We start from the raw sequence: 25,190 nt of genomic DNA, 5'->3' as shown, positions 1-25,190 counted from the left end.
AACGATCTAGGGAATTTTCGCGCCGTTGGTACACGTCTTACTTAAGTCCGATCCGGAACGCAAGAGAGAAACTTTTTTTTGGGAAAGAAGCTGCACTTCTAGCTAGACACACCATGTATACTCACACCACGGTGTGAACCTATATTTCAACACTGTCAGCCTGCAATTACCTGCAGTTAGAGAAACACCGGTGCAATTGATGACCCTAATTGAGCCATATCGTAATTGACCAATGCGATTATGACATCATACGAAATCCCATTCGAATATATGTTATACAGTGACCCAGAAAAGTGGTAAATAACATAAAGAATAACCGGATGTTTATAAGTTGAGGAATTTGGTTTGCTCCTTTCGAGAACAATCGATTGACTCGGAGAAAAAGTACGTTTTCAAATTCACCATAAGATTTCTTCAATATTCAATACATTTTTTTTCAATCCTATAATATACGGTTGAAATAATTCTTATTTAAATTAAAATTTAATATTTTATCATCATCACTCTTTATTCTTAACGTCAACTGTTTTATTAAACAAATAATAAAACTGATAACTTGCACACTGTTTGGGAAAAAAAAACAAACTACTTTTAACACATTTTTACAAAGATATTGAAGAAATGGGTTTTTCAATAAACAAAAGAAGAAAAAAAAAAAAAAAAAAAAAAAAAATGGAAGGAAAAAGAAGACGAAAGTAAAAACGAAAGAAAAAACTAACAAAAAAAATAAAAAACAATTCACCCGGTATACGACGTGCGCGTTTATTTATATCATGACGTATATATTTGGCGGGGTGAAATGCTCGTCGTGTTATATTATTATCGCGGCGGTAAATATATAATCTGAAAAGACAAGCGTACGTGTAACGAGGGAAAAGAATTCCGTTTTTCCTGTGGAAATAAAAATGCGAAGATGAATGGCTAACGCGTTCGCGTTCGCGTTACTACACCCGATTGTATAATATTCGCCCGATCGCAATTCTCGCTAAACTTCGGCAGGATAAGGCGAAATTCACGTAAGACGGAAGTCCGTAGGCAGCTGCTGCAGCCACGGGAGAATCAATCGCGGGGTGTTTAAGGAGATTGAGGAAGGGGCGAATAGAGCCAATAAGTCAGACCACCGAGGGTGCGAAATTGATGGGAAGGGGCGCAATCGCGCCTAAGGCATACGTGGTGGGCGAAAAACATCGATTTCAATAGTTAACCCGAAGGGGTATTTACTTATTGAAATCACGTAGCACTTTGGAAAGCAGCACTTTGAAATCGCTTGAAATCACGTGTAATTGCGTGAAATTGTGTGAAATCGCACGTGTCTTCACTTTTTGAAATTGCCAGCCACTTTGGAAGGCAGTCGCTTTAAAATCGCGTAAAATTATTGAAATCACTCGAGATCACGGGTGATTGCGTAAAGTAGTGTGAAATAGCACGGAAATAACGTTGAATTGACTTATCGAAATCGCGAATCACTTTAGAAATAAGTGATTTGTAATCACTTGAAATTACGTGTGATTGCGTAAAATCTTATGAAATCGCGAAAAACTTTGCAAAAAAAGTGACTTATAATCGTTTAAATTCACTTGAAATAACGAATCACTTTGGAAAGCAGTACTTTAAAATCACTTGAAATCATTGAAATCACTTGGAATCAGGTGTAATTGCGTAAAATAGTGTGAAATCGCAAACTACTTTGGAAAGAAGTGACTTACAATCGCTTGAAATCACTCAAAATCACGTATAATTGCGAAAATTCTGTGAAATTGCTAACCATTTTGCAAAAAAGCGTTTTACAATCGTTTGAAATCACTTGAAATCAGGTGTAATCGCGTGAAATCGTCTGAAATTACACGTTACTCACTAATAATCGCTTGAAATCAATTAAAATCATTCGAAATTACATTTCAAAATCGCTTAGAATCACTTAAGATCATTGAAATCATTGTAATTATAGAAATCGCTTGTCACTCGATCTATAAGCGAGGGGTTAACCGCCGAAGCAGTTATTACGTCACCCCTCGTTGCAGTAATTTTGTAATAATTGTAATCGCTTTGTAATCATGACAGCGTCTGTTGTGATTACAACAATCATGAAATCTTTAAAAACATTGACATTAATTGTATGAATAAAAAGACTGTTAATTTGTTTCCATGTAAAAAGAGAAAGAAAAAAAGCTCAATTCCAATTTTTTGCAAAAGTTTTCTAAAACTCAAAAAATTACGATATGAAATTTGTACCCTCCTAATCGTGTAGGTTTACAAAAAAAAATAAAAAAAAAAATAACCGTAACGCTGAAGGATTAGTTTGCTTAATTCGCAGAGAATTTTCTTTATACATATATATAGTTAAACAAGTTAAAAATTCTATCCGCCGTTCCTTGAAAAAATTTCAATATACATATATATATATACTGTCTGTCAGTTTACAGTTTTTCTTGTCGTGCCTGAAGACCGAAGTTATTTAAACCACACACGTATTATTCCCCCCTATTGAAAGAATCCCAACTGTAGGTTTTTCCCTTTCATTGTTAATATTGAGGATGCGTCAGGTGTACGGTACAGTTTAAATAATATTCAGACACAAAATTAACAAAATATGAAGGCGTAAAAAAAAGGGAAAAATTTTTTTTTCGTTCTTTTCTTTTCTTTTTTTTTTCAAATAGATTATTTTGTTTGCGAATGAATTATCTAGAAATTGTCTTTTCTGTCGGTAGAAAAAAAACTAACTTGCGTAAAATCAAGACAAGATTTTAGTTAATGTTGTAATAAATTGTATTACATATTGTAATAAACGAATGTTCGATGTCGTTACAAATTCAATATCCGATTAAAAATCCATCAGAGTTGATTTGCGGAGAAATTCATTTGAGGAAAAAATGTACGGATATCGATGAAAATTTAACGGAATGTGCAAATTGCTTGACACAACGTAACTCGTGTCAGAATGTTTATTACCGAGCTATTCCGATTGTGATTCACGATTTCCTATTATTTTGTTGTTGTTGTTGTTGTTGTTGTTTCACGCCAAAGGGTGTAAAAGTTTTTCTATGAAACTTATCAGAACTTAATTACGAAGTTAAAGTTCGTTTATAACGTTCTTAATGTTTAATAATGATTTTGTTTCATAACTCGACTATAAGGAGTGTCTGAAATCCAGTAAACTGTAGAAATTGAAGCAGTAAGTATATGGCAAATGATATATAACTTCGTTGAAGTATAATTATTATAAAATTAAGAGGATAGTTTATGAAAAAAAAAAAAAAAAAAAGCAGGGAAAACAAAAAAATACAGACAGAAAAACGCATCGTTACGTTAACCTAATGTCAAATATCGTTTTACCAAGCTCTGTTCATAAATTTCAAACCGTAACGTCGTCGTCGCGAACACCTGATACATCCTTAAACCCGCGTCGCGCGTCTCCTCTTCGGGATGGATAAAGGCATAACACATCTCGACGTGTCTTCGATATTTGAAAATCGCTAAAGTCCCGTCTTCATCCCCTCGTCTTTGGACGAGAAGGAGAAACGAAATGAAACGCGAGCTTGGACAGAAAAGCAGCCCTCCCCCCCCCCCCCGCCGTCGTCGTCGGCGCATTCCCGAGGACGTAAAAGCGCGGTATATCGTCATCGAGGGTGGAGTTGACGATCGGGCCGAGGAATAGTCCTCGTGAGACTCGGGGATGGGCGGCAGCATCATTGTCCGCGTGCGGGGTTCGCGCATGCTCTGGTTGATGAACCGCGAGAACGTCGTTGCGGGCACAGAGGCATCGGGCTTGCACACGTATACCTAGGTAGGCGAAAATCCATATCGGCACATCCGTCGGCTGGATCCCGTCGACGGAGGAGGAGCGGTTTGTTCCTCGCGATCCGTCGACGAGGGGAGTCATGCCGTCGGGAGAGAGGTCCGCGCGGTGTGACGCTCCTGCAGGTGCAGACTGCGCCGTTTTTTTTTCGCAATCCGTACCGCGGAAAGTAGCAGTAGTAGTAGTAGTAGTAGTAGTAGTAGTAGATAATACCTGCAGCATCAGCTTAGCTACTATACTGAAACGACTTCCCGGAGGACTGTTGACCTGGTGATCTCATGCCGTAGATGAACGGGAGGACCAGGAGATCGCGGTGATTGAGCTAAGGCTAGGTTACCGTTGCGTTGGTGCATCCCGTACTCGTCAACGTTGAGGGTCGAGAAAGGATGGAAGGTTTTTCTATCAACGGCACCATGCCGGTAGAGGTCAACTACGTACTCAACGTTCTAAACTACATTAACGAGCTGAATGACTCCCTCATTACCGAGGAGGTGAAATGCTCATTGGAGAAGTACAGACGTCAGGAACATCCCCATCACGAGCCGGGGTGCGAAGTTGACTGGGACTCGCTTCTCTGCTGGCCTCATACACCGCCAGGAAACCTCGCCACTTTGCCATGCTTCGAGGAGCTGAATGGTATCCAGTACGACAAGTCTCGTAAGTATGATCATTCTCATCGTCAGCGAGCCTTCTCGTTGTTTGCTCGATTTTGTCGCTATGTCCAATCGGACGAACAGTGACGCGTGAAGCGCGAGGTTGAGTGTCGTTTTACGAGTTATCATGGCCTCCCCGCCTCGTTGTGGTGGCACGACGTGTGTTGTGCTGCTGGAAATTAATGTCATTCGTATTGTGTCGAGGCTTTTACGATCTCTCTCTCGTATCATGTATCTCCGTGTGTTCCTGCGTGTGCACCTCATCATACCGTACCAAACCACTTATTCTTTCTCCTAGTGGAGGTCATCAGTGAACAGGCGGGGTGGGGGTTAGATCTTGTTACATTTTTTATCATCGAGTTAAAACAACGATGGTGTACCTATCTAGGTATTTGATTTTTTTTTTTTTTTTTTTTTTTGTTTCTTTTTTTTTTCTATGGAAAATTGGCGAAGCGACAAGGGTGGGTTCCTGTGTTTTGTTTTCGTTGTCGAGAGAGATGCGAGGAATGCTGGACAGCAGGGGAGAATCTGGTAGGAGATTCTGAATGCCTGAAATTCCATTCTGTGGATAGGTTATTTGCTATCTCTTCAACCCCCCGCGTGGGGTTTACATTCCGCGACATGTTGTTTTCCACGGTATTATTGTATAACCAAAACAAGGTTTCGATTTAAATAGGGTATACCTATAAGAGTATATACATAGTTTGCTGATCAATTTTACTTCAGAGTACAAGTAAAAGTAAAACCAAATTTTTTTCAAGGTACGTACTTCATGTACGAATCGCAGTAATAAAAGCAATTTTTTTTTTTATTTTTTTTTTATTTATAACATCTACCTTACCGCATATGTATTTGCATGCGTATTAATATTGGAGTATTAATTTTTTTTTCAATTCGTGCAATCGTCCGGAGACGAAGCAACTTTTCTTCTTTTACCCTGTCTCATGGCTCGCTGGATCGTTTTATTACATCAGTTTTTTTTTTTTCTTTTTATTTTGCTCTCGTTTGTGGATGTCGCATAGAAAAAGGGCGAGGAAAAGGGGAAAAATCTCTGCCACGCGATTTCGCACACACAATCGCTGTCTGTAGGTTGGTTGTTTTTTTTTTTTTTTTTGTCCTTCTTTGTCATACCTCACCTTCGTTTTTTTAGACTTTTTACTTTCTCTCGGTTTTCAAAAAAAAAAAAAAAAAAACTAAAAATTTTCTACAATTTTCCCGCTATATCGCAAATATAATTCGAGCACAAAACAAAGAAATATAATAACCATTATTTTTTTACGACGTACAACGTATAATATAATACAATCTCGTCTCTCTCTCTCTCTCTCTCTCTCCCTCGGTGGTATATATTATTAATCTCGCCTTCTAATTATCTATCGACGATGAATTTTGAGCGTATACGGCAGACTCGCGGGAAAACCTTGGTCGGTTAATTGGTTTTTATTACGGGATCGATATACCCATACACACGCACTTTGGCATAACCGTCGAACGTAAAGGTATTTTCGGAAATTTTATCCAATTAAAAAAAAAGGGAGGCGAGAATCTGTCGTTTTGGAATTTTTTAATTTAGCCGAGTACCTACCGAATAAGTCGAGTTGTCAGTAATGACACCAAAAGCTTGATCTGATCACCCTATAACGCGGTTCCGTAATTAACGGACTGAACGTGCCATCTATTGGCACATTTGTCCCCGTCTACCTATGTGTAACAAGCATCCACAAGCTATGCGCTTAATAGGCGGGTGAACAGTTTATCCAACGAAGGCTTTATGCTCAACATCAAACGGCCTGAACGCTGAACTTTCACGACAAACTCTCGTGTCACTCACACTGGCCTGGCAAGCATAGGGGGGTTGAAGGGTGGACGAGAATATCCATGAATCGTTCAGCCACTCATCCACGACCCGTATAATCGCTACCCACAAAGCTCGTCCTTCAGGGATACTTATTTAGTGTTCACAGCATAACGGATTCGCCATTTCGATGATGATAATAGGTCCGAGGTCAGGACACCGACGTTTCTGACGGTATCCATTATCTTCTGGACAAATTGAAACTCCGCTTCCAAGAGTATAAGGATAGCCATTGTTAATTTTAGTTTGAAAATACAGCTCAGCCATGAAACGTCGACGAAATTCAATTACGCCATTTGTCAGGATATATTTCGTTCGTGGATAATACATGTATTCATGTATTCGCCTGTGTCTCAGGTTCGATTCTCCTTTCTGTGACGACGTTCTAACCCCTTTTCGCTTCGCTTACCTTGCTTGACGTTCTATATACCCTTCAACGGTATCCATGGTCTGACGAAAACGTTAGTCTCCTTCGGGAATGAAAATGTATACATTTATACTTGACAAGGTAATGCTCTGTCTCCGACATTACTGACTAAAATATACGTCAAATTTACTTCTGAAATACCCAGGGTCTAAACTTTTGTCAAACTTGTACCGCACGCAGTCAGCCTGCTTACGTACTGTTCACAGTGTCGGTGAATCGAATGTTCCTCGAATTGGCTCGAGGCGCTAACCTAACCTCACATCCCAAAGTCTTGTTTTGTCTGTGAAACCTCTGGCCATGATAAGCCGTTTGAAACCCATAAAAGGTTGTTGATGCCAGTTGAAATTTCTTCACTGGAGTACCTGTTTACTGGAGTTGACCACCCTCGACTACTCGCTTAACTTTGAACCCCAGAAACTCGAGGTTTAGCATCAGCTGTCGTTTCCCTTTGTGGATCGTATTTCGGAAGCGAAAACGAGTTTTCACTTCCCTTTCATGTATCACGGTTCCTGACCGAAAGGATAAGGACAAGGATAAGAGGATATAAAAATAAGAGCTCAGTCCGACCATCCGTGCGTAAAATGGACTGACCTGCTTGCCGGTATCGCGAGTAAGGTAATATCGAAGAGAGAATCTGTGTTTGATGTAATCAGGGATAAGTGCTCTTCCTAAACTCGGTCAACCCACGGCTGCGAGGCCGTTAATTACAGGCGGTTGATGTGGATCCAGGTAGCCTCTGCCAAGCATGGCGGTCGAAATGATCGCTCGTTCATTATTATCGAATAAAAAGCTCGACGGTCAACTCTTGGCTCTAGTGTCACTATAAATAGCGTCTGCAGGGTGTTCGCAGGAGAGGAAAAGGCCTTTTACCCAGAGGTAAATGAGGTCCATTTAGCGGCTGCTAAGTACGTACACAAGAGCGTCGAGCGAGCTTCGCTCCGTCCATTTTCCTCCTCCTCCTCCTCCTTCTTCTTCTTTATCTCCCCTTTTACCTCCTTTCCTTTCCTTCTTCTTTTGTACACTAAAAATTAGGCGCAACCAGTTCACAGGGTTTAATGGCAAAAGTGCTTTCCGAGAAGTAGCGTCAAGTTGATTGGAGGAGGCAGCTGGCCGTGTTGGAGGCGGTGGCTAACAGATCTCTGTTGGCATCGTACAAGGTAACCGAGGAGGAGAAAGAGGAGGAGATGAAGAAGAAGAAGAAGGACGAGGAGGAGGAGTAGGAGGAGGAGATGAGGAGATTGTGTGCTCGGAGCAAAGTAATTTATACTCGAAAGAAAGAGCCTCGGGTTGGGATTGTCTCTATCTCTCTCTATCTTTCTCTCTCTTATCTGAAGAAAGGAAATCGCACACGCAACCAGACCAGCCCCAGGGAAAGGCAATGGGGGGTTCTTCTGTTCAATGCAAATGGAAATATGGAGGGAAAAAAATTGAATGAATTACAAAAAAAAAAAAAGAAAAGAAAAAAAATTAGGAGAACAAGATATAACGGTTATTGTATATCAAATCATACCAACCCCTGGAGCGAAGAAGTTCGACGACGCGACGGTCTGGTTCCTCGCTAATCTTCGTTGTATCGACTGGGATCAAGGATCGTTGGAATCGACAGTTATGAAAATGGAAAGCATTGTTGTTCGCGCTGATGATAATCAACGCGAATAAAACGACATCCATGATATGCAACAGAAATGATTCTGAGAGACAATTTTGTTATTAGGATGTTCGAAATGATTGGACTCTGCTTATTTCGACACGATTTCGATGTGCTCTGGCTCGTTTCCACTCTTTTTAACTTAATCTTCAATATTCTTGAGCTATTGCGAGTCAAGTTCGTCTCCAATTAATGGAGTTGTTTTTGTTTATACAGAAACGAACCCCTGATCTACCGGCAGTTGCATCAACGCTGTTAGCTGCAGCTTAGGTTGCTGCAGTGAATTTACTAATGCACGCAGTTGTGGAAACTTGAGAATACTTGAAACTCGAAACTGAGATATATAGGGGTTAAACATTATTACCTTCGGTATAAACAGCTCCCTGGAGTCAGCTAGATCTGAAATGTTTTTCCCTCGTTAGTCACGCACGTTGCAGCGTATATAGCCGTTGCATCCCTTCTTTGCAGCCCTGCGGCAAAGTACACGAGCAGAATAAACGATTTAAGAGAAACTATGTATGTATGTATGTACATACATAGGTATAGTAATGTAATACATGAAACTGGGGGAAAAGAAGATCAATTTCAAACTTGGCATAAGTTTTCCGCATATGTCTTATTTTATATCTAGATAATTTTTCTTTTACAACCGTCCGTTCCGATATTACAAGTGAAATATAGACACTTAACTTTTCTCGCAAAGATGCGAAATTTATGCCTTTGTAGGTATAAAAGAAAAAAGAAATGAAAAGAAAAAAAAAAAAAACAATGGTTCTGAAAGTCGTTTAGATTTCTTTTTTCCCTCGTTTTTTCTCTATCATCCGAAGCACTACGCAAAAATTTTGATGGTCAAGCTACCGCCACTTGACTCTCATGCATATATATATATGTATATTAGGGTGGCGTAAAAAAACTGACTATTTTTTGTTTTTGAGTCACGTGTGACAAAATGTTAGTTTTTGATGTTTTAAGAGCCCACTCCAAAGAACAGTTGATAAAAAAAATTTTAAGAGGTCGCTCCAAATTTAAAAAAAATGTCAAAAATCGTCTAAAAATTAAATTTAAAAAATTAAATTTTCAGTGTTTTGTTTGATTTTTAATTCATGTAGTGGTGTATTGTTATCGATTCTTTCTTACTGAATTGAAAAAAAAAAATTTATGAAAGTTTAATATGAATATTAAAAGGTCGCTCGAAAAGATCTAAAGAAATGCACGAGAAAATTGAAAAAAAATTATGAGCGACCTTTCAAAATTCAAATTTTGAACTGAAACTTTCGGGAACTTATTTTTTTTTGTCTATAAAATTATACCGTAAAGAGAAAAAAAAATCGATTTTTGACGATTTCTGACGTTTTAAAGAATGTGGAGAGACCTCTAAAAAAATTTTTTGTGAACTGTCCTTTGGAGTGGGCTCTTAAAAAATCAAAAACTAACATTTTGTCACACGTGACTCAAAAACAAAAAATAGTCAGTTTTTTTGCGCCACCCTAATATACATGTATAATAGAAGAGAAATATGATGCGACCTAAGTTTCGATCAATCAAGCTTGATCGAACACTCTCGTGTAATGTACCACACCACTACTACATGTGAGAGATTGAGTTTCGGTGATGAATTTCTGACCAGCAAATATGAATTGCACGGTCAGCCATTCGACAGGACGAAGTGGTAACGTCACGGCTCCACATTGCATCGATCCATTCTCTGATTACATCGGAACCCTTTCCGATCAAGCCTTTGTATCGATGATAACGAAACATGAGGTAAACCTACAAATGGAATGCGACACTCTCGTGTCTCTGTTAATTCTAACTGCTTTTCTCAGAGTAAATGTCTTATATACAGAAGTTTAGCGAATACTGAAAGACACGATTCGAGCTTTGGGTCACTTTTTCGAAAGCCCTCATGCTTCGAGGTCTATGTAATTTCCGGTGGCTAGATGTAACGGGTTAGTACCTACGTTATACAAAGGCATGAGTATATAATATATGAACAGGTACTTACGGACCAGGAGAGCACGGTGAGCAAGGTAATGGGGAAAATATGGTGCCGGTATCATAACGACTAGAGGCCGCCATGAATTGTTTAGCAGCAAAGCTTACCCAAGGTCATTAAGAATGGAGAACCATACGGTAGAATGTTACACTAATTTTCATCCATCACCGCTGCCGGGATCCCTTGGTATTCGCAAAATTTCACTCGAACAAATCTGTACGATTTCTGCAAGCTCATCTATACAGTGTCCACACCGAAATACTCCGGAGCTAATTTTGGTCCATGGTTCGGTTGTGGGTTGGGAAAGCTCGGTGTAAAGCGAAAATTCCGCGTCGAATTATGTCATGATATGTTGGAAACGGGGTCGAATTGATAAATTAGGAAAAAAGGAATTCTACTTATCGACGGAATCTGCGGAGTTTTGGTGAAATTATTCGTTTTTTCCTTTATTTGTTAAACCGACGCTGTTTCCGACATACGAGGACATAATTCAATGAATGTAGAATTTTCCGATCTACGCGATAGTCGAGGCATTTTTCATCTATCGACAGCAGTTTTTGAGGATAAAAGGAGCAAGAAAAAAAAAAAAAACGTTAAATTTTGCTGTTTTCTCGAAACGCCGGTTATGCAGGTCAAAAGTTACTTTTTTATTTCTATTCCTGCGGGTCGAAAATCTCTGCTCAAAACCGCGGTCCAAAGTAACCGAGTCAGATTTCCTCGAGTTCATTACTCGCGGTTACTTCAACCCTCCGGCACGTAATACATGTCTACATTGTGATTCAATAATGCTTGTATATACCGAGTTAGGGATGTCTGGGATGTACAGTCAGGGCTAAAATCTGTCGATATTATACGAAAGCGTGGCTGAAAAAGCGCTATCGAAGCCAGCTACAATCCAATAAAAGTAAGCCGTAAAAACAGCGTTTTTCGGGCGACATTTTCAGCGACTTACAACGCAATTCAAGGTGCTTATAAAGAAGCGTTGTACACCTCGAAAAAACGGGGAAGCAAGACTCTTGTACCGCTCAAGCGATCAGAGTAAAACTTGGGCAATTAATGCCTCATTTTGGCAAAAAGTGGAGCGTCTTTTTACTCTTTCAAAATTTGGAATAAATATTTACAGATTGGTTACCACCCACAGAAATTGGCCAAATTTTCACAGTTTCACTGGATGTATCGAACTATACGGTATGATGCCACTCGGCGGTGATGAAATACACATTTTGAGCCCAGTCCCATGAGATTTGATGGTGAAATGACGAAATGGCAGCTGATCTGGTTTTCGATTACGAAGTACACCGAAATCTCATTTTGACGACATTTGTTACTGACCTTTCATGCATGCCGGTAATTTTTTACCGACATTAGACGCATACATTACCGGCATGCGAGTAATGTCGGTAACAAATGTCGCAAAAATGAGATTTCGGTGTTGTTCGTAACCGGAAACCAGATCAGCTGCCATTTCGTCATTTCACCATCAAATCTCATAGGACTGGGCTCAAAATGTGTATTTCATCACTGCCGAGTGGCATCATACCGGATAGTTCGATACATTCCGTGCAACTGTGAAAATTTGGCCAATTTCTGTGGGTGGTAACAAATCTGTAAAATTTTTTTCAAAATTTTGAAAAAGTGAAAAGATGCTCCACATTTTGCCAAAATAAGGCATTAATTGCCCAAGTTTCACTCTGATCGCTTGAGTGGTATAAGAGTTTTGCATCTCCGCGTTTTCTAGGTGTACAACGGGTCTTTATAAGTACCTTAAGTGCTTCAAGTGTGCAGATTAAAATCTAGTGTAATTATTGCAGCTTGTTTTTATCCACATATAATCGTTCCTCCTTGTTACTCGTCGGGTTGATATGATTTCATGTAACGGTCTCGGAGAAAATTTCACTCAATTTCTGGAGAAATCGTTAAACTTAAACAAAATCACCTACTTTTCGTCAAAATGTTTCAAAGTTTTTTTTCAAATAATAAATAAATAAGCTTCAGTGACACACTTTTAAACTTTTATTTATCACGTTCTCGTCTCAGCATTTTCCGACCCGATTGTACGTCTCTTATGTCCTTAATATAACGTGCTCTCAGCATTCCTTGAATTTCCCCAAACGTTCTGAGCACCGGTCTCTTCAGTACTCGACAAAGGACTCAAGCCCAAAAAGAATTCGTAAACTCGTTGTACACTCGTAAATTCTTCAGGATACGTTTCACAATTCTTTTCTTTTTTTCTTTTATACTTTTATCTTTTCCTTTGAGTACGATCGCCTTGTTTCTTCCTTTCATCTTTTATAGCCCCCCTACTGGAGAAAAATCTTCCCTTACAATCTTACTGTAAAAAATCGGAAATGATTTTCACAACATTATTATATGCCACTTTTTCTCAACAAATAACTACAACTTACTGACATTCAAAGATTTTTTCTTTCTTTCTCTTCCAGAAACGTGTAAAACTGCGAAGAGATATTCAACAGCGAAATCAACTCGACGGAGGTTTTTTAGTGAAATGAAAATAATTGTTTTTAAATGTAAATACGGTGGTTGGAATTTTTTCATTCAATTCACAACTTGCGACTTGCACTGATACCCTTAACAACGTTGAATAATACAAAAAGAAGAGAGAAAAAAAAAACAAACAAAAAAATATTTAAATTCTGGTTCTCTATTCAGGCGTTCAGAGTATATTCAAGTTTCGAATTTCACCTCAGGCATCGAGGCCTAAAAAAGAATCCCATTTTTTATTCGAATTTATATATTCCATCATATTCTGATTTTCGAACGACCGTAAAACCTCTCTAATATTCATCGAAGCTTTCAGAGAGTTTTGTTCGGTAAACTTTGGAGCATGTATGAAAAATTATCAGGTAAATTTTACCAAAAAAAAAAAAACTAATAAATCTCTCCCTCAGCTGGGAATACATACATTCAACTTTGAAAGCGCACTCCGTTTACGGTTACGGTTAATTAAACCTGCTCGTTCATATGTACACAAAAAGTTATTATAGTTTGTTATTTGGCTAAAGCAATCTATGATCTTTGCAAGGGACTGAATCCAATCCGGGTCCGTATTAAAGTGGCTCGGCGGGTATTCGCGCAGTTTTACTCGTTAATTACCTGAACACATGCATTTAGCTCTATTTAATGTGTATTCGCGTGATACAAGCGGCTGCACGCTACGTGCGAACGAATGTTTTCTGCTCACGCGAAAGGTAAACAATGATAAGGGATGATCCTTCAGTGGAAAAAAGTTTTCATCCCAAAGTTTTCGTTTCAATATTTATAAACAGTTTTCTATACGGAAATGTTTTTCCAGGCTTTTTGAGGGAAATAAGTTTTTTAGTATTTTTCAATGCCGTTGAATAATGGAACTCTAGTCCTAGAAGGGTGAAAAAGAAAGCGAGTTTGAATCTTTCTTTGCAAACGTATATTGAAAGTTTGGAAACTTTAAGTTCTAACGATTTGAACGATATTTTATAAGATTTAAAAAAATAAGGAATTCAACCAAATTGATCTGAGTTTCGTTTTAGAGAAAAATGTAAAATATGCAGTAAAAGTTTCCGTTTATCAAATAACGAAAACTCTAAATTATCCTGCAGATTTATAGTAAAATGAATTTTTAGAAAAAAACGTAACAATATATCTGCACGGAGTAATAAAATTACAATTAACAATATACAGACAGTAATAATCATAAGAGATTTAACACTCACAGAAATAATATTATGTCTGCTAAGAGATAATCTGTGGGGAATGGCCCGTGTACTCAAACTCAGACACGTGTAAACGATAAGATAGAGTAAGTGTTACTGTAGACGCTGCGGGTTAATTTAATCGAAGCTTTATGCGAAAGGATTTGGCGGGCCGTTACGATAGAAGGTTCATACAAGAGTTAGGAAAATGGTAGGTAATGAAAAGTTAAGACTTTTAATTATAGATAATTGCCTCGCGGTCCGTTCATTGCTCGCCAACCGAAACTTCGTAATTCGCTCAGCTTTCATTCATTAATTAATACTTCCAAGGGATCAGCTTACACAACCCTCCACGTTTCACGGATATTCCTGTTTGGATCGAGCACCGGAAAAGTACAGTCCGCCTCTATCATTTTCTCGGTAGATTAAATTTGCAACATTAAATCATACGGATCTTCGAAAAGTCATATTTGCTACCCCTAACCTTAGGCAACACACTTGCGAACTGAGTTTTTGGCTAAATTTTCTAGCGTTTAGACTTCTCTCGGTAAAAAAATCATGTCTAAACTATTCTTGCCGTGATAATCTTTCCCGTGAATCATAACTCAAGTATTTTTGTGTACTGAAATCGATCGTAGCGCCAAAATAAAATCCCAAGTGGGCCGACGGCGACGGCCATTTTGATCCCCGCCATCGTCCGAATAATTCAAATTCAAGGTCAAAGTTATTTCTACGTAAGGTAAAACGTTTGAAAAGTGTATATCTGTTCATTCCTATCTCTCCTTCTCTGCAGTATGATGAAAAAAAGGGTAGCGAAAAACAATTCCATTAATCCGCATAACGCGTGGAGACTAAAGCGATTTATGCCGACGTACTTTTTACCCTCCTTTTACATACATCCGCGGATAACGCCGGTCGTTTAGTCGGCGCGTCCATCACTGCGAATTCCCTTGCGATTTCTGCGTGTTGAAATAAAGCCGAGTCATGCGTTTACTCCCTCTGCCTTTTACACGGTTCTTTGCCTCACATCATCGCAGCCTTCTTTGTTCAAAGTGTCAGTAGTGTCACCGTCCGAATCCGCGTATAATTCGATTAATTAATCCGCGTATATTTTCCTTCGCTAATTATTCATTCCCCTTGTAGGTCTCAACAATACTTCCGGTTGATGATCGCCGCGTCAAACCCTCTACGAATCACAATTTCACGCTGGTCTAACGCCCCGCTCTGACCGGAATATACAAATAAAATTGTCGGTTTAATTCAGTTTTCCCAATTGGCGCGTTCCATTTGTGGTAAAAAAAAAAAAATATATCTTTTTTTTTTTTTTTTCTAAATCACGAATTCACGTTAACACCACTAGCAATACGTATTACAGATTTGTGACCACAATAAGAAAGAGAAATAAAAAAGAAAAAACGATGAAATAAAATTAACGTTGTTGTATTATAAATATTGGTGCCGCATCATTTGCACATGTGATGACACGAGCGATAATAATTTCTCTAATTCACTGTCAAATTGTCATAAATATATACCTAATCTTGAAATTTTATCTACCACACGATATTTACAGACGGTTTAATAATATACTATATATATGTACATAAATATATTGGCGTGGGTTATACGAGTGTATAAAATTAACCGCCTCTGTATTACGCAGGGCTGTATAGGGAGATAATTTATTATTTGATTTGAGTCGACACATGAAGAGCTGGAGGAGCTGTTACAGTGCCTTATACTTATACTTTAGCGGAGCATATTGCCCAGCTTCATTATACGAGCACTTACGCGCGCCCCCCTCGCGGATTTGGTTTTTGGCAAGTAAAGGCGTTTCAATTTGTCCAACGTATCTCTTTTCTTTTTTCTACAGATATGCGCGGTATCGGGTGTAAAGTTTATTATCAGGACTAAAAATATCGCTGGAGTATTAGCGTCTATTTATTTATTTCCCTGCTCGAATTCCCTCTTTGTCGCAGTTTAATATTGTATTATTATTAATTGGTGGAAAAATTTATCTTTATCTCGATAAGACAGCTCTGCTGCAGATATATTATATTTATTTGTATGATATTTCTCTGGGAAAAATTATTATCCCTCTTCACTTGACAAGGGTCTTTGATTTGATGGAAATTGAGAGAGGAGGAGGAGGAGGAGGAGGAGGAGGAATATGAATAAGAGAAGAGGAAAAACTTGGATGTGTAGAGACGCGGGAGGAAAAGGGGCGGGAAAACTCGTTAGAAATACATTCGATCTTCAAAGGCTCGGGCTGCTCGGCTCGGGTTATTCAAATTTATACGACGTCTCATTTTCTTCTGTATTTTACTCGCTCCCTCTCACTCGGAGCTTCCTCATGTGTGACGACGTTTCGTCGAGTGGCATTTCATCTAATGCCTCTGACGTCGTGTCACAAATATACCGCGAAATTTTTTACATCATATATGTACATACATTAATAACATTCGACGCAGCTGCTGAATATCGATGAGGAATTTCAGAAATTTCGGTTTGCTTTTTTTCTTATTCATTTATTTTTATCCCAACGTTTGAAACGCGTGACTCGGTTTTTCCAAATATCTACAAAATCTGTCTCATCTTTTGGTACATATGCAAAATTATATTATGTGCAGAATTTTGAAAAGAAAAGGATTTAGCTTGGAAAAATTTTGCAATTATTTGGACGTTATGAACAATGAAAAAACAAAAAATCCACACCTTTGCGGGGAAATGAAAAATTTTAAGAAGAATCTGAGATGTCGATTTATAATTTCGCAATTAGATATAACGAGATAAAAAAATTCCTCAATTTATGTACATCAGGAAAAAAATAAATACCTATATGTATATTTATATAAAAACTAGTGGCTCGGTTTTTGCCGTACAAAAACAAAAAAAAAAGAAATATTTACCGACAACGGGATTTTTGCGACTCGGAAATTTCAGGGAATATAATCTGCTCAAGACAGATTGTAATTCTCTCTCGCTATCTATACGTCTTTTATATATTCTTTCTTCGTCGGAATCGAGGTCACGTTTGTTTTCTCACCCTGGGACCCTATTAGGCTTGTAACCTGACCGAACGACACGGTATTATTCCGATAAGTATATACTGTATACCTATATTCGACGTAGTCTATTATACAGCATCCTCACCCGCTTCGGGGATAGAAATGAAAAAGGACTACCTAAGCAAACAAGAAAAAGATAAGAAGAGAAAAACGAGACGAAACAAAACAAAAAACTGATAACAGATGTGACAAGAGATAATGAACCCCACGTTTCTATTCACCCTACCAACCGCTGAAACAAAACTTGGCCCTTCTTGCGATTTTTCAATGATAAACATTTGGAGAAATTTAAGGGAAACGGGAATTTCTTTAAAGGATTGTTTTCCAATGTTTGTAAGTGTGGATGTGTGTAGAGAAAGGGAATTTTATGTAGTTGTTTTTTTTTTTTTTTTTTTTATCAAAATTGATTCTTTGAATTTATATTCTACTTATTACACTTATTAAATAAAAGCTATGATATATCGTTGGTCATTTGAAATTGCTTCGAAATCGATTATCATCTTACAAATTCACCTATTGTTAAACGGTTTTTATTTATCTTCTAGAGTTGGTCTAGTTTTGCTAGATTTTTAACAATTTCCAAGCGACTTGAAATAAAATATTAAATATCTAAACTTTCGTCTATAATTCTTGTATTTTCTGTTTTTGCATCTTTCAAGAGATTTTCGTGGCTAAACAATATAATAACTGGATAGTTACTCAATATTAGAGATTAGATTATTTATCCTTAGTCGAATTTCTCTCTCTTCACTCTAGGTAATAAAACTTTTCCTTTATTCTACAATGCTTGTTGGTAAAATCGAGTTATCGCCTCTTCTCTGTACTTGTTTTAATTAGCTTTGCTTTAAATTATGTTACTCTAATAATTAAAATTCGTCTGAATACGAGAGAAATATGAATGATGCTTAAATTCTTCCATTCGTGCCATTATACCAATAATTCACAAAGTACCTACGGTGGCGACACAATGCCGAGTGAGAAAATATTTTCTCAAAAGATGTAAGGGTCCAGTGAGCAATTTTTGTAGCAAATGCTGAATCAAGTATAGTATCAGAACTGGAAAACCGATAAAGGTTAGGGAATTTCGCGAGGGAAGAAAAGTAGTAGAAATCCTGCCAGATAAGGCAATTCGTGTCTGCCCATCCGCCGAATATACATGCGGCAGTTATTGGATTGCTGGAAATTTATTGCGCATCGCGTCGTGATAAATTGGCACTTTTTTATACAGCAAAAATGTCAAAGACTCGGTAAATCCACGCAATACTGGCAATTTTCCAGCAGGTTAAATCTTGAAAGAGAGGGAGTTGATGGCTTAAGCGCTTCGTCGACGTTTAAGGATCCATCCTGCGTCTGGGGGATGGGAAAGGTGTAGCAAAAAAAGAGGTTCGGGAAAAGCATTTAGAGCTCCGACTAAAGTCAATGAAGATAAATTTGATCGAAACAGTATATCTATGTATCACGATGAAACGGAGAATTTTCAAATTCCACAAAGTGCAATTAAAAAGTCAAATTATACGTAGTTGAAAAAAAAATCTCATCAGCTTGGAAGGACGCTTCATTACTCACACAATCATTTTCTAGCATTTTTCATCATGTGTGTCCGTGTTTTTATTCCTACGCAGGAAATGTTGTTTACTTAATTTTGGTAAGACGGCTTTATTGATTTGGATGAATTTGGGCGAAAAATCAAGCATTCGGATGACATTAGCCATAAATTTTTCGTGTATGCTAAATTACAGCGAAATGCCTCGATCGATTTGATCGTAATTCCAGTGATACATCAAGTATTCGGTACAGACGTGTCGCGAAACTTTTCCTAACAATTCCTAACAAACAATAAAATCGATTCGAATCCTTGTGGATAAAAATAACTATTCGATGGAGATATGGCACAATTTTTTTTGGTATCTCTCGACTTCCGGTCGCAAAACAGTAGCAGTCCAATTTCCAAAAAATTCATTATTCTCAGAATATTCGACAGATGTTGCGAGAACTTTGGTGTGCAATCTTCCGTTTCCAATTTATTTTAATTCCAGCTACCTTTTCATTCTGTACAATGTTTACATTCAATTTTCAGAAAATGCGAGTCGATGGTGTAGATCGAACGGAACGTGGGACAAATACTCGAATTACACGGCGTGTGAAAACACAATTTTGACACCGCCTGGAACAACTGGTATCGAAATGATGACGATGATATACTTTATTGGATACTCCTTTTCCCTCTTCACCCTCATCGTCGCAGTGTCTATATTTTTGTACTACAAGTGAGTATTATAATATACTTATGTGTTATACAATCGCAGGCAGCTTACGTGTAATGCATAATCCAGCCACTTGTTCTCATCATTGATCCTCCAACCGCGTGCGAAGGAAGTACCACTGTACTATTATTATAGAGGGTGTTTCCAAGTAAACGTCGCAGGTTAGTCGGTTGTCTACCACTAAGGGGAACAAATATTGGTAATACAGACCTGCCGAGTTATCGGTAGGTATCGCGTTCAAAGTTCTCCCGAGTGAGTTCGAATTTCCCCTGTTGCCAAGCAGTTGTTCCATTGTTTATAACTCATGCTGAAGCGGTTAGTGATCGCATTTAGGAGTCAAGTCAAAGTGATTATATGACTTGACTTGACCGAAGCGAACCTGATTCGACGATCTGCTTTACCGATAATGGTTCTCCTGAGTGATAGGCAACTCAACATACTGCGGCGTTTACTTGGCAACACCCTGTATTTTGTCAAGGTTTGCATAATGGTACTGCTGCAATTTATTTCACTATACGCGGGATTAAAGTAACTCAGACTTATCGCGTAATTGCGTAGACTCTAACTTCATTGCCAATTGTGAGACAGGTTCTGGAATAATAGGAACGGAAACCCGCACCTCTCTCCCTGTCATTCCCAGCTCTGCCGTTGCTTGCACAGCTGGAAGCTTCATATCGCGTGACTTGGTCCATTGTGGTCCATACCTGATAACGTCCTCGATCGGATGAATCGTGAAACGACGCGCAGAATTTCGTCGTCTCGCGATGTTCACCCAAACTCTAGAGATCCAGTTAGAACCTCGGAATTTATGACGGGACATATGAGAAAAGTAGAAGCGGATTTTTATACGCATAGACAGCTGAGAAAGTTGGTCAATTTTTGGCTATTTATAACTCGACAACCAATTATTTGATTTACGCCATATAACCATCCGGAAATCCTCTCTAAAAATTTCAAGTTAAGTGATTGAGTGCGTTTTTTTTATTTTCTGAATACCGCAAAATTCGCGTCACCCAGCGAATTGCCGTTGAACTTATTATCAATTACAGTGCTTTCTATTGATTGATTCGAGTAAAAAGAAATATGTAAATGAAGCTCGATTTACATACTTTTGAATAATACAAACCCTGCAATCAAGTTGAATAATTGGTTGTCGACTTTTAAATTCCCGAAATTCAACCAATTTTTTTACCGTCTACTCGTATATAATCAGATTGCAGTTTGCAACGTTATTGAAATTCGATAAACCTTCATACAGAAAAAACAAGTGCAGATTTGCTAAATTCAACTCCACTAGTTATTCTTAAGCTGGAAAATGACGATTTTTATTCTAAAGTTTCGTTACATTAACGTTATGTTACTAACTTCAGTCTCATTGTGTTTGCGCTCTTAAGTCCCTTTTTTTTGTGAGAAATTTTCACCGGAGAATTGTGTTCTGTCTAACAATTGGAAGGAGAGTTTTATTGATAAAACGTTGCAAAGTGGTGAGAGCATCTGAAAACTGGGGAATTTTTTTCTCGCGTCCGGTCTCTCGACAGACATTGAATGAACAAATAATCACAAAGTTCTCCTAATTGGCTTGAACTCGAGCATTCGTACAAGCTTTTGTTATCCTATCTTATATACGGTGATTGTATTTTCGTATCCTAAATGTGCGAACTTGACGTGTAACATATACATACACGTACCTATAACTTATATACACATTTCGTGAGTGTATTTATGCCGGCCTGTAACATAACAGATCAATCAATCTACCCAAGTTTAAGAGGCATCGGTAAACAATGTTATGAGATAACTTTGATGTAATTATAATTCAGTTAGTTTAAGTGTTTGTTCTCGTGGAAAAAATACGTATAATATAAATAGTCGAACAGAGTTTGAATTATTTCAAGAATTCGAGTGATAGGTCGCTTGTTTTTACATTTATTTCAATCCCTTTCTCAGTATATAATTCATTCAGCACCTTTCTTGTTCGTCTTCGTCATCAGTGCACGAAACTCGATTTAAAAGTTGTGTAATATATTAGTCACCATAATTATAATGAATAAAAGGAAATTAAGAAAATCCTATTCAGATATCGATTATTGTTATACTAATTTAAATTTATATTTTATTAAGGGAACTGAGGTGCCTGAGAAATAGCATTCACACAAATTTAATGTTCTCCTACATACTGGCTGATCTGATGTGGATTCTAACAGCTGTTATGCAGGTAAAGTTCTAAATAAACATTATCGGTAGTAATCACGCAACTCAAACCGCTCTCTGCACATAAATTTACGCCTTGTATTCGACAGACCTGCAACATAAAAAACATTGGTGCGTCGCGTGTTGTCTATTAAAGATGGTAAAGGCGTTTTTTTTCTGTTTTTTTTTTTAATATCTTTGACATTTTCACGGCATATTGTATTTGTAATTAATTTATTTGTGACTAATTTTTGTAATTTACGGTTTTTTGACACGTGCAAGCTGTTTCTTTGCGTGTTTAACGAAGAAGAAAAAAAAACTTGTGTACATTACTAATCGTTCAATTATGTATATTCATTGCAGATATCAACGCATACGGATCTTCCAACTTGTATAACAATCTTGTCCATTCTACAGTACTTCTATCTGACAAACTTTTTCTGGATGTTTGTCGAAGGTAAACAACATACGGGATATTCGTTGATATAATCGTATCGTAAAACCGATTGAAATCGAATCACAAGGTTTCGTTTTTTCAGGACTGTATTTGTACCTGTTAGTAGTAAAAACTTTTACCGGAGACAACATCAAACTGAGACTATGTTTGATTATTGGTTGGGGTACGTATGAATTGCTACTTTTCATCGAATGAAACCGAATCGCGATTCAATTTCAGACTCCAAGGATTCCGAATTAAAGTCAGAAAGTCGTTACCAAACAAGACCAATTCCCTTCTTCTTCGATCACTCTTATCCCAAATCCTTAGTCCGTCCCAATTCGTTTCAATCCCAATTCTTTGAAATATCGAATAGGTCAATTCGTTTCAATTCACTGGATCGAAATATTGCTATATACGTGGAAATATTATTGCATCGAAGTGTGCGCAGCGTTCCTCAGTCATATAATAGACTAATTCGCATTTCACAATTTTTAGGAACACCATTGATCGTGACCGGAGTGTGGGGGATGGCCAAATCACTCGGGGATAATGTTATTTCAGAAATTCAACAGGTGATTGTATTGTTTTGAACAGACTACCGGTGAAATTTTTCTCTTACCGCATAAACTCATCACGGAATGGGTAAACATCTTTGCAAATTAATTCAGTGAATTTGCAATGGTGTATGTATATTGCAAAAAGTCTTCATCAATACATTAATTCAAAGTAATTTTCCTTCGTTTGGGATTTTTCGGTATTTCTCAACGTTACTAGATTTTCGCTGTTCAAATTTTTTTTCAAAATTACCTACCAAGTCTACAGAGATTTTTACGGTGAAAAATTTCTGTGAAAAAATCTGTCCTGTCATCCATTAGTTGCCAAATGTCTGAAATGATTGATTGATAAAATCAAATTCTGGGATTGCACTGAATTATTCTCTGCAGATGACATTCGTTTAGTAGATAAACTATTATTCCATTTAAATGTTTCTTCCGTCAATTGTCGTTTCCCTCAAAACATAAAAAAAGTTATATGACTGTAAACCATCTCATAATTTTCGTTGTACAGAATTCTATGTTTTTGATCTGAATTAAGTACTGGTTTTAAAGGACTGACAGAAATTTTCTATACATTGATAGCTATAGGATTAATAATTGATTAAAATAATTCTCCGTTGTTATACATTGTGAAGTTCGATTTTATTTCAGGAAATTACACTGTCGAAACACTGCCCGTGGATGGCACCACATCCTTACGATTGGTTTTACATAGCACCAACAATCGTCGTTCTTTGTATGAACGTTATATTCCTCTTTATGATCATGTGGGTGAGTATTAAGAAAAATAGATTTACATATCGACTTCTGTTTCAGAAAACATATATACTTATATTCTTATGTGAAAACATAGGCATGATGTTAAGTTTTTATAGATTACGTTTAAACTCTTCTTATATAAAGTTATGAAGTATGGGAATAAGAATTGTATTGTTTTATAAGCAGGAGTCATTTTACATTATATAGACCGACAAAATACAAATACGCACATAATTATGTCTTATTTCAGGTGTTAATAACTAAACTTCGTTCGGCAAACAATGTAGAGACACAGCAATACAGAAAAGCTACAAAGGCACTTCTTGTACTCATTCCACTCCTTGGCGTTACTTATATACTTGTACTTGCCGGACCGACGCAAGGAGATATAGCTCATGCATTTGGAAATCTGCGTGCGATGCTGCTCTCTTTTCAGGTAATCCATTGTTAATGTTGCAGCCATTACCCATTCCTACGAATTAGATATTAGTACCAAAGATAACATTTCAATCAAAACGATCCATTTGTTCGCTTAATATTTCTTTTCAGGGTCTTTCGGTAGCGCTATTTTACTGCTTTCTTAATACTGAGGTACAAAATACCGTGAGACATCATTTCTCAAGATGGAGTACGGCAAGGAATCTTGGAGCAGATCGGCGGTATTATAGCTGTAACAATTGGTCACCTCGTTCAAGAACGGAGAGCATAAGGTAAACAATTGCAGGCCCTTATCGATCACAAACAGCAGAATTAAAATTGAATTCATATAGACACATACCCTGGGTGATTAATAATGCAGTTTTAGTAGTTATATAACTAGGGTTGTTCGATATCATAGAACACTTTTGTTTGGTACACGTTTCCTACAACGTTATTTGTTTAGACTTTATTGTCAACCCTCGAATCCTTATCGGAAAAGGGAATCTACAGTGAGTGAAACAACAACAACTACAGTTATTGGGGCCAATTCAGCAACAGCGTTTATAGAACGTGAAAAAAAGGCTATATCCGAAGATCTTAACGAATAAAAATAATATATATATATATACTATATACATACACACACACGTATTATTATAATAATAATTATTATTATTATACCTTAAGGCTTAAAATCACTGATATATATCTCAAAATAAATTTTACGTGTACCATTCTTCGTACAAAAAAAAGAGGAGTATACATATATTCTATATATATGCATGTATGGTATACAACTGAGTATACATGGTATATAATATTATTACTAGCATCGTGTGCGTATATATGATGTATATTTATAAATAAACCAGGGTATAAAAATTGTCATTTGCGTGTGGCTAGATTTGATTCAATACGTGTAATGTTTATTTTTATAATCATCAGATGTCCTAAATTTTGCTACTGACTATTTACCACAACGCAATCTCACAACCATGTACAGTACATACATAGTCATATCAATTACATGTATGCAGAAGGAATCGTTTGATGTTAAATGTAGATTTTTTCTTCATGAATGTATAATGTTAGATTAGAAAGTGTCAATTTATTCTTTCAATGCTATATTTATATTCATTAGGTGATAATTCAGAAGAAAAAACGTGTTAACATGTCGTTATATAGTTATTATAATGTTTATTCGTAGTAATCATGAACTGAGACACATTTCAACACAGAGAAGTTATAATCGTTATTCCAGAGTTCCTAAAATCGGGAAAATTATGCACTGCTAGGAAAAAAAAAACATTAATAACAATGTGCTATTCAATAATGATAAAGTGCAATGTACAACTGAAATTATATGTCAGCATTGTAGCAGGCAGATGAAGGGAGTATATTATTATGGCAATATCGATCTGTAATGAAG

The 25,190-nt window shown here is 37.3% G+C and overlaps 1 protein-coding gene across 1 annotated transcript; it reads left to right on the top strand.

The window, feature by feature from the left end:
* Positions 1-4,180: 4,180 nt before the first annotated feature.
* LOC124407876 (diuretic hormone receptor-like) lies at positions 4,181-25,055 on the top strand. The gene is made up of 10 exons (XM_046884437.1): positions 4,181-4,453; positions 19,210-19,399; positions 21,518-21,611; positions 21,950-22,043; positions 22,126-22,206; positions 22,521-22,597; positions 23,234-23,353; positions 23,592-23,777; positions 23,891-24,051; positions 24,225-25,055. The coding sequence occupies exons 1-10, from the start codon at positions 4,183-4,185 to the stop codon at positions 24,367-24,369; spliced, it is 1,419 nt and encodes a 472-aa protein (XP_046740393.1). The 5' UTR covers positions 4,181-4,182; the 3' UTR covers positions 24,370-25,055.
* Positions 25,056-25,190: the final 135 nt, after the last annotated feature.

This window comes from Diprion similis, chromosome 7 (genome assembly GCF_021155765.1).
Source record: "Diprion similis isolate iyDipSimi1 chromosome 7, iyDipSimi1.1, whole genome shotgun sequence".
Classification (NCBI taxonomy): domain Eukaryota; kingdom Metazoa; phylum Arthropoda; class Insecta; order Hymenoptera; family Diprionidae; genus Diprion; species Diprion similis.
The sequence above is the reverse complement of the archived record's forward strand: the minus strand, read 5'-3'. Positions and strand labels throughout refer to the sequence as shown.